Source organism: Trifolium pratense, linkage group LG2 (genome assembly GCF_020283565.1).
Source record: "Trifolium pratense cultivar HEN17-A07 linkage group LG2, ARS_RC_1.1, whole genome shotgun sequence".
Classification (NCBI taxonomy): Eukaryota; Viridiplantae; Streptophyta; class Magnoliopsida; order Fabales; family Fabaceae; genus Trifolium; species Trifolium pratense.
In genome coordinates, this window is record NC_060060.1 from 27,405,409 (window position 1) to 27,416,300 (window position 10,892).

Genomic DNA, 10,892 nt, shown 5'->3' on the forward strand with positions numbered 1-10,892 from the left:
GCATGTTTTAACTCTATTGTTTTAATATGCCTATGAGTAGCTAAATACCTTTAGGTTAGGTCGAGTAGATGAACGCGCACATATCATGAATAGTCCTTAAGATTAGGTGATCTCATGACAACACCTCTAATACCAAACTAAAAGATAATATAGCTAGCCTGAACTAAGAACGGTAGTACAAGTACCCGAGACTATAGGTTATACCGTTAATAATTACATCATTAAAGTATGTATGTTTACAGCTGTTCAACCAAGGTAAGCTTAACGTGAGGACATGATAAGGTTAACACGTGACAACATGTGTTCTATTATCTTGATTTAGTAGCAGCATCATTACTTGAAATAGGGTCATCTAATATGCGAGAGCACATATTACCACTTATAATTAACCCGCCAGATAATAAAAGGAATAGTGCAATATAATACCAAATTATCAAGCATGAGTATATGAGGGATTCGAAAACACTTAACATATCTTTCTCATATGATCTTCTTTAAATCTTTTTAATTCTGTTTATGAATCAAAACTCTCTCAAACAACAAAGTGAATGCAATTTACTTTTATTATCTCATTCCTAACCGAAACTAGTCGCTTTGACACGATCCTTGGGAAGACGAACTCATTCAATTGAGAAGTTATTACTCGACGACAGACTGGTCCACTTGCCAGACCGTAGTTATATGCACTGGTCATGTGTCTATTGTGACTTAAAAATTCCCTTGTTGTGCAACTCGATGTATCTACCTATAAATAGCACTTTGCAAAAATTAGATTGTAATATTTGAATTGTTAGAAACATTCTAGAGAGAGCTTAGTGCATTCTTCTGAGAAAATTCTTAAGAGAGTCTTGTGGGTTCTTGAGAGAAACATATATCCTATTCTAAAATTTCCTAAAATTTGTTTTTTTTTTTTTGTATATAAAAGCTAAACATTCAAAATGGAACGTATTATTTTTCGTTCTACTCGTATTCTTCCTATATTCTAGGAAAATAAAATAGCGGAATCATGGATATCGAACTGTTCCAGTAACCTACCTAATCTTATTGTAGAAATTTTCAGGATCAATGATTGGACCATGCAAACAAAAAATGTTTTTTTCTTGGATAAAGGAAGAGGTTACTCGATCCATTTTCGTATTGCTCATGATATACATTTCAAATGCATATCCCGTTTTTGCGTAATAGGGTTATGAAAATATGCGAGACACTAAACCCCCCCCCCCCCCCCCCCCCCTCTCTCTAAGTCGAGGAAAACCCAAACTCGAATCCGAATTCAATCAACTCGGATTTTCCCCATCAAAATCAAGACCAGCGGGTACCCTTGGGTATGCATTATTTTTGCCATGGCTAACCTTTACAGAGAAGCAAAAAAGTGTTTGTTTTGAAAATTATTTTGGAGAACTAAAAATATCAATTATTTATCTATTTTTATTTTTGGCTTAATTACTATTTTGGTTCCTTAATTAATTTTTTTGGCTTAACTACACATTTGGTCCCTTACGTTTATTTTAGGTTTCAATTTGGTCCCTTACGTTTAAAAAGTATCAATTTGGTCCCTTACGTTTATTTTAAGTTTCAAGTTAGTCCTTTCCGTTAGTTTTGTCACTAATACCGTTTGAACAGTACATGTGTCAGCGTGTCCAAGTGCCACGTGTCAGTCCACGTATGCAAATTGACTGCCACATGTGACAAAATTGACGGAAAGGACCAACTTGAAACCTAAAATAAACGTAAGGGACCAAATTGATACTTTTTAAACCTAAGGGATCAAATTGAAACCTAAAATAAATGTAAGGGACCAAATGTATAGTTAAGCCAATTTTTTTTTATTTTGGTCTCCTAATTAATAAACATTACGTCTAGGCATGGCAATAAAACTCATACCTGCGGGTACCCGTCCAAACTATACCCGCTTTGACGGGAAAAACCCGAGTTGACTGGGTTTGGGTTCGGGTTTGGGTTTTCCCCGATTTCAAATGATGAGTTTGGGACGGGTAATGGGTACATTGATACCCACCCCGAACCCGTCCCCAAACCCGCCCGTTATACTAAAAATTAGATTTCATCTCTTTTAAACAATCTCTTAAATCACATTCATATATTTATTTTTTTTTTTTAATTTGAGTATTAAACAAACCATTTTCTCTATTTTTTTCTTTATTTAAAAAGATATTGTTGAGAGAAAATAATTTTGAACATTTAACTTCTTTTTTTAATAAAAAAATACTAAAATACAATTTAAATTCACGTGGAAAGAAGTGTAATGGGGATACCCGAAACCCGTTGGGGATACCTAATCCCCGTTGGGCATGGGTTTGGGGTTATCATTTTTATCCCCGCTCGAATTTGGGATGGGTTTGGGGAAACCCGGACTTTATGGGTTTGAGTTTGGGGAGGGCAAAATCCGTCACCGCTCCGCCCCATTGTCATGCCTAATTACGTCCACGAATCCTAGCTCAATTGACAAAAATGCCGAATTTGTTAGTGTTGAACGCTATGATCGGGGTTTGAATCCCGATTCCCCCACTTTATGTGTGTGGGTTTTCAATAATTTTATCATTTTGTCTATCAACAATTATGTTTCCGTTAATAGAGTTTTAACACCAAAAATCTAAGGTGGACCAATATTGTAATTAGAGGGTCAGAGTGGAAAAAAAAAGTTGGGGTCAAGTAGTCTAGTGACAGGACTCACACATTTAAATGTGGTGAAACGTGAAATTCGGGATTCGAATCTCGGTCACTTCAATAATATCTCTAACATTTGAGCTACACTTATGGAAGAAATGAAATAAAAAATTTATATCTTAGAAAATTCATTAAAGTATAATTTATGTTTTTTAAGAAAAAAAATTCATTATACTAATATTTTTTTTATGTATCCAAAAAAAAAACTCTATACTTTTCTTCTTGTTCCAATTTTAACGATCCAACACTCACTCGTGAAAGGGGCGAACCCTGTTGGAATATCAGTTCAGCTCTACACAAAACCCAAGCGACTCCAAAATGGGTGGTGAAGAAAATGTAAAGCATCTCGAAGACTGCTCTGTTTCCAAGTTAGTTTCATTTCCTCTCTCTTCATATTCACCGATTCATAGATTTCTTATTTTCACTTCAAATTGTAAAATTTCCCCTTTAGTTTTCGTGCTTATTTTTTGTGTTTTCGCAACCGATTGAATTAGATTCCCGGTTAGTGCCTAATTTGTTAGAGACGGAAACGTACTGTTCTGTTACTGGCGATAGTGTAGAGTTTGCGATCTGTGTATGGCTAACAGGCGTGTTTTGAAGGCGTGGGGCGGTGATTTTTTATGTTTTTGTGTTTGTAGTATGTATTGATATTGGTTATAGTTTTTTGGGGTGTTTTGCTATTCAAATTGGTGCTCCTGTTTTTTGACACAGTGTTTTGTTCTTTGTTATTTGAACTTGTAATGCCTCTTGCCCCCAATGGCTTGTGATGATTATGTAATGTCTTTCTTGAACTAGTATGCCTTGTACTGGTTCTTGTTTTGGGGTAACAGGAGAGATTCTCTTGTAAGAAATTTTCTTATTTTTCAATCAATAATGCAATGCTTCCATTTCATGTGGATCTGTGTTGTGAATTGGAGTGAGGTTGGTGCCTCTTCTAATTGGGAATAAATTGACTTCATCTCTCTAACTCGCTCTTAAATAAGTACATGACTCTTTCAATATTTTAAATTAGTTTATGTCTTTGTTAAATGTTTCTCAATTTGGTCCTTCTGTTGACATTTGTTTCCTAACACCATTAAATACGGTGACATGGAGTGTTGTCACGTGGACATTGACATCACACAATTTAAGTGCAATGTAGTCATAGGTCAATTTAAAACAGTGCCTATTTGATAAAAAAAAAAATTATAAAGATAGGGACTAATTTGATGGTAAGTTGAAAGTGTCAGAGACTATTTTGATAAAAAGTGGATGAAGATAAGGACTTAATTTGACTGACAGTAAGTGAAACATATGTTCACAAAGGGACCAAATCGAGAAACATTTGACAGAAACAGAGACTAATTTGAGATATTGAAAGAGTCAGGGACTTGTTTGAGAGCGAGTTAAAGAGATAGTGACCAATTTGATAGTTTATTGTGGATATCTGCCGGTGCAGAAGGATTATCCATAATATGAATTAATGGGTTCATCTTGACTCAATTGTTGGATGTTCTTCATTCTTCTGTGATTTTGTTTATTTTATTTGTTTCTTTTATTACCTTTCAAGTTTTTTTTCCTGTTATGTTGCAAATGCCATTTTCAAAGAGGAATTTTGTTCACAATGTTACTGAACATAGAAAATTTGCAGTGCATTGGGGACTTGGGTATTCTCTGTGGCAGGAGCTTTGCTGGCAATTCCAGTTGGAATAAAGCGCAAATCTCTCGCACCACTTGTATTTTTTGGGACTACCGGTACTATGCTGGATATTATCATGGGAATTACAGCGTGTGAAAGGGAACATGCAGAGCGACAAATGAAACTACTTGAAGAAGCTCAAAGTGCTGCTGCTGCTGAAACTTCATTGCATGAGACACATAGTGACTCATAACTGTTATATCTTGATGTTATCAATGTTGACAAAATTTGTTTGGTCGTATAATTGTAACAAACTAAATGCAGTTTTCTGGCAGCCTGATCAAATGTGCTTTCAATTTATGTTTGTCGTTGACCTTTATCCTCCAGCAGTGTAAACAAAAGGTGAATAACTTGCTAAGACAGGTTTCTTAGTTTATTTATTAGTAAAAAGATTCATAAATTTTTACTTCTTCCTTTTCCTAGTTGACAGTAATGGAGAAATGGTCTTATTGGATTCTTTATAGTTTAACTTCATAACCATAAAGAATTATCAGAGAATGATAGTAACAAATTCGTTTTAATACATTCTTGAGAGAATACGGTTGTTTCGTTCGCAACTTACCAATAATAAGTGGTAAATTGATAGGTTGTATTAATCTTTATAAGGAGGTTGAGCTTGGATTTAAGTTCAATCTATTGGATTTGTGGAACCACATAGAATTGGGAGAAAATCATTCAAATTTCATTGAAAATGTGAAAAGTGTCTATACAATGTACAAAGGGGGCCTTATATACAACTACAGTTAGAGAGAACTCAGCAATTAATTTTACAGCTAAAGCTAACCTAACTTACAACAAACTTATAATACTCAGCACTCTAGAGTCGAGTTGCAAGATATATATCTAGGATTTCTAACTTGGAGTTCAAGTAAACAAAGACTTTGGCAGTGCCCTGGTTAGGAAATCAACTAGTTGGCCAAATACAATGTTAAATCCAATTGTGAACTTTCTAGAAACTTGACAGCTTCTCCAATCCGCGTGTACAGAACAAAATTTCTTGTCGTGAAGAATTCTGCAAGTAATGCATAAGGTGGTGAGGGGCTTGCAAGTGAGGTGTTCTTGGTTGAGCCATGATTGGAGTGAACTTGTTACGTTCTTATAGATAGAAGTGTCTTCTAATTTCCTTGAATTCAATGAGAAAAAAAGGTGAGTAAACAATATACAAGGAGGCCTTGTATACAGCTGAAGTCTGAGAGAGAACTCAACAACTAACATACTACTACATTTTTACCTTGCACTTAACGATTATATTGTAGAATTTGCATTTTGGAAGGAGTAAAAGGATATATAAATGTTCATAACAGCTGAAATCACTTGGTTTATAAACAGGGCAATGTTGCAGAAACCATTTCAAATTTTCCATTTTCAACATTTATGTTGGGATTAACAATTATCTCAAATTTTAGAGGACTGTTATTTCCTTGTTTCAGCAACAATTTCACAAAAATTAACCAGACATGGTAAAAGTTGAATGGTTTAGTACAAAGTTGCTTTTCCTCCAATTGCAAGCTCTTATCCTCCTCCTCTAATGTACTGGCACTCTGAAGTCCTTCCTGAGAAAGTATCGGGTCATTAGAAAGTCTCCCATCGGCAACTGTATCCTTGCCTTTATTTTTGGGACCAGGAATTCGGTTAAGCATTTGTTCTCTATAACTCGAATAGACATTTTCGGCCTTCATGTTTCCAAATAAAATTTCTGCGGCCTTGTTCTTGACAAGAACTGGCATGAAATATGATTCGTCCCACACATATAGCTGCAAAAAGTTGCATCAAAAAGCAAAGTTAAGAATGTTCAAGTATGCAATTTTAAAAGAATATCACAGTTAAAAATCATATGCATAAAAATACTTATTTCCTAATTATGGAACAAATAGCGGCCGCAGATACATATTCACTTATATACATTAGAGTTTAGATATATTAGATACTTTAAAGTTGCATGACAATTAATTGATTTGGCTATAAATAGACTATTTGTTTCAATTATCAAAACTATTGACAGCAAGAAACTATCTTTATAATTTCACGTAACTATAACTAAATGCAGCACATGAATTAATCCTCAAAATTCAAATAAATGATAGCATATATTCTTGGTGAGGAGAAACTGATATCTATATTTACCATGAAAGGCCTATATATCGAGCATACTGCATGAAGGCGGCTTGAACTTTTCAAACAAGCAAGTGGAAAAGCATTTTGCTCAGATCTGAAAGAGAAAAAGAATTACCACTGATCATAATGTAAAGCATAGCAAAGCTTAAATCATAATTCTAATCTAAACTCTAAAGTCATACTCTGAATCTAGAGGTGAACCACATAGCTGGCAGCCAGTGCATAAGAGATCTTCCACCAAGTTATTATTACCCTCAGTTTTGCAAACTCTTCTACTAAGGAAAATATTCTCTTTCACAGTATCACCAGGAGTCCTTGCATTACGTAATGGAACAATTTCACAAATCGATGCAAGGACAGTAGTATTGCACGATGTTGTTAGGTGAGAAACTTCCATAAGTGAACAGCAGTCCTGAGGCTCTCTCTCTTCATGAACTGTCCAGTTTCTAGGACGGTACTCATTTTGCTGTGTACATCACATAGATGCATTAATATATCTAAAACATACACTACATGAAAAAGCATATTGATCAGAGTAGTGTTTGTAAAACCAATTAAACAGAGAGGAATGAAATGGCTGTTAACATTATACATTAAAATGAAAGGATTTGCTAGCTAACACAATAAGGGACAAAAAAGGTATCTAACATTTCAAAATAATAAATGTACACAAGGACACAACCTCACTCCTCTTTAAGACATGATTTACAAGTATACAGATTTGAAACTTGTACTCATTTTATCTCTTTTAAATACACATGTGCTACTGTGTCGTGTTGATCTTCTTCAAACAACAGAGGTACCAACTTCCTCTAAACTGTATATTATTGTGTAATAAAAGCAGTTTATAACGCCATCATCAATCTAATAGCATAACTCCAGCCATAAATGATTTTTTATTTTTTCTGAAACAGCATAAGATGTAGTGTGTTAAGTGTTAACGATAATTTTTTCGGACTCCCAAGATCCTCTTTGTTCTAGTATGGAACTCAATAATTTGACTTCCTAGCTGGTCGAATCCCTCATCACTGCTCTGGTGCAAGGTGTACTTGCAAGTTGCAAAGACACTCTGATGTCTAAGTGAAATAGGGTTTTAAGTGAAAGGAGTAATTGGGGTTTTACTTCTTATTTATAGTAATGAGAGACCAACAGATACTAGTTTAGTTGAGTGATGATCATGTTGGCCTGACTTCTCAAAGTCAGTAATGGGTGGCGCAGATAAGCTAAAATCAAGGATTGTTACAGGCTCATGCTGATAAGACTGTTTCCTTATTGTATATGACCAAATAGAAGACTAGGGTTGTCCTCCTCGGTTAACAGTGTATCGAGGTAAACGTAAATCCCGTTACACAGGCCCTCTAGACTATTTAGCTATTTTTGACGGATGAGTTTAATGTCCTTGGGGTGGCCTTTTGGTGCGAACATAGCTGGGATGTCAAGTCTTCCATGTGATGTCTTCACACTCTAATTTTTGCTTAAAAAACAGTCTCATGTCCTTAAATTGTACATTTGTACTTCAGAGTTGTTGCTCTCACATTTTCACCAAGTTGAGTTCTAGATTAATAAAAACGCACTTGTCATATTTATAGCATCTCCTTCAAATTTCTAAGGTTATCCTCAACAATAAATGAGCTAGGAGATCCCTCAAGCTTACACTCACTCAGCAGCACTTGAGCCACTTGCTTAATGTGATAATGAACAATGATAAACACATGACTGGTTCACACACTTTCATGGAAAAAGGTACAAGGCAAAATACCCAAATGCATTCCCTAAACAACAAGCATGACTAGAAATGTACAAGATGAACTTTTATATCATTATAAAACAGGATAATGTGATCGAAGAAAAGAAAATGAATGCAACATATTAATAATAATACTGGAGCACATCAATAAGGCATGCATCTAGAATCAACACAATGCAAACATGGACTTAGATTATTTATTATTCATATAATACAAGAAACAACTACAAAGGAAAATAAAGAGTACTTTAGTAGAGTGCAAGTTGATGTTGCAAATGGTAGGCCGAGACTGCCGCACCCATTTTATGACCCTTCTTAGCTTCTCCTTCGTCGTTATCCCAATACGACAACCCACTATCAACTCCTCAACATCTGTTAAAAAAAGTTCATTGTAAATATCATATTTTTATTGTATTCAGGATTGGAATCACTTCCTGTCCCTTCCACGAAAACATATCACTTAAGTAAGAACAAAATTGTCCATTACTTCAAAATCAACATTCTCTATAATATTGATATTTTCATTAAACTAACACTAGCATAGATGGCCTGAATTGGTAATGGAGATAGTAAAACAGGAATAGATGGCCTACCCATTTCTATAATTGGCTGTTCCTAACTGACATCTCAAGAAAAAAAATCTTCCATGATCCATTCTTCCAAAATTGGATGGAGAATAGTTGGGATATTCCACTCGGAGGGAGAGGCAAGGGTGAGATCAGATGTTGGATATTGAGGCTAATGAGAAAATCAATTGTTGATATTTCCATACCTACATGATTTCTAATGAATGTGTATGTAAAATCAAGTGTCACTGAATATAATTTACCCTCCATCCTTTCTTCTAGGTCTGTTCTACCGTGGACCAGCACATAAAATTCATCGACACTCTAACAACAATCAACAAGACCCCTAAGAAGTAAAAGCTCACAGCCTAAAATTCACCTAATCAGTGTCAATGCAACAAAGCAAGAAAAATGAATGAGTTGAGTTTTGAGACATTCACGATCACGACCAAGTCACCCTATCAATAGTGTGATGAAGAAGACCGTGAGCTTTTACTTCCCAAAGGTGACGTAGAGTTTCAAACGATTTTCAAGTGAGTTTTGCCTTTCTCCTACATAGGTAACTAAGAAACATGGACACTCATTGGCATATGCATGTCCCGGTGTCGGACACGCGTCGGTGTCAGACAGGAACATGACACCGACCTTATGATTACATTAAATTATGTCATTTTATCAAGTTATTACCGGTGTCGACATGTTAGTGTCGACGTCGTTTCTGGTGTCAGTGTCTTTGTGGTAACTCAAAGTTCCACGGGGATCCGCATTCACAGATACAAATTAACATCCCTAAACACAGCGAAACACAAGAGTAAACAGAGTAAAGGAGTACATACCATTTGAAATAAGTGACTGGAGAGGATGAACCAAGCAAAGCAAAGAAGACCACTGGACAGTTTTAGCCTCAACAGCATCACCGTATTTAGTAATCATAAAATCTAACACATTTCAAAAAACGATATTAATATTAATCACAACACATTCAAATCAACTTCAAAATTCCCATAACAAACTAGATTGAATAATATACTCTGTAACAAAACTACATCTCCTGCTGAAACCATGGACCCCATTTGAGACTGCCAAAGAGATACACCAAAATACGGCGTCGTATCATCGCCGACTTGAATGTCGGTTCGAGTTAGGTCTCTTCCGCTTTTGGACGATTTGTACTGCGAATAATAGGAGAGTCAGAAATGGAGGAACGATATTAGGGAAGAGAATGAATGAGAAAGAAACCTGAACGGGGAAGCAGCGGTGAACGAAAACGAGAAGTTGAACGAATTCACCGATGTGACGAGTGGCTGTGGAGAGATCTATGAGAGGACCGTACCAACCGAATAATGAAGCCATCTTCTGTTGTCGCTACTAGCAATGCAATGAGTCGGATTAACTGGGTCGGTGGTGCTTGTGAAAATGGCTGTGACAGTGATACTAAGGAAGAGAATTTTTGGGGGAAATTCAAAAGAGGATGTGCCATTTTTTTATTTTTGGCTTAATTAGTAAAATGGTACTTAAAAATATTTTTGGTTTCACATTGGTCCCTTAAAGAAAAAAAGGATCAAATAGGTCCTTAAAGAAAAAAAGGTTCAGATAGGTCCCTTAAAGACATATCCGTTAATCAGTTTGGTCCCTTAAAGACATCTCCGTTAATCAGTTTAGTCCTCGAAAAAATGGACGGAAAGGACCAAACTGATTAACGGAGATGTCTTTAAGGGACCTATTCGAACTTTTTTTTTTAAGGGACCTATTCGGACCTTTTTTTCTTTAAGGGACCAATATGAAACCAAAAATATCTTTAAGGGACTATTTTATTAATTAAGCCTTTTTTTTTTGTTTACAATGAGTTGGGATAGAATTCAGAACCTATAACTTATTATTCAAATCTATCACCACTAGACCAAACCTAGTGACCAGAGGATGTGTCATTTAGTATGCGGTAGGAAAATGAAATTGGATTAATTGTAGTGAGACCGTGTTAGCGATTCACAACCGTCTGATTAAGATTTGATTTGACGGTTCGAATTTTAAAACTTTTTTTTTATTAAAGGGTGCTTATAGTATTTCACTCATTTTCTAATTTTAATGTGCACAAGTGACT

The 10,892-nt window shown here is 35.5% G+C and overlaps 2 protein-coding genes across 2 annotated transcripts; one reads left to right on the forward strand and one right to left on the reverse strand.

Moving 5' to 3' along the window:
- The first annotated feature begins 2,896 nt into the window (after nt 1–2,896).
- Nucleotides 2,897–4,769, forward strand: LOC123908464. The gene is made up of 2 exons (XM_045959108.1): nt 2,897–3,053; nt 4,316–4,769. The coding sequence occupies exons 1-2, from the start codon at nt 3,004–3,006 to the stop codon at nt 4,554–4,556; spliced, it is 291 nt and encodes a 96-aa protein (XP_045815064.1). The 5' UTR covers nt 2,897–3,003; the 3' UTR covers nt 4,557–4,769.
- An 888-nt stretch (nt 4,770–5,657) lies between these two features.
- On the reverse strand, nt 5,658–10,270 carry LOC123905125. Its single transcript, XM_045954762.1, has 7 exons — nt 10,031–10,270; nt 9,822–9,963; nt 9,628–9,729; nt 8,473–8,597; nt 6,661–6,944; nt 6,488–6,572; nt 5,658–6,117 (listed from the first exon to the last, which is right to left on the reverse strand). Exons 1-7 carry the CDS (start codon nt 10,142–10,144, stop codon nt 5,683–5,685), a joined length of 1,287 nt encoding a protein of 428 aa, XP_045810718.1. The 5' UTR covers nt 10,145–10,270; the 3' UTR covers nt 5,658–5,682.
- Between the last annotated feature and the right edge of the window lie 622 nt (nt 10,271–10,892).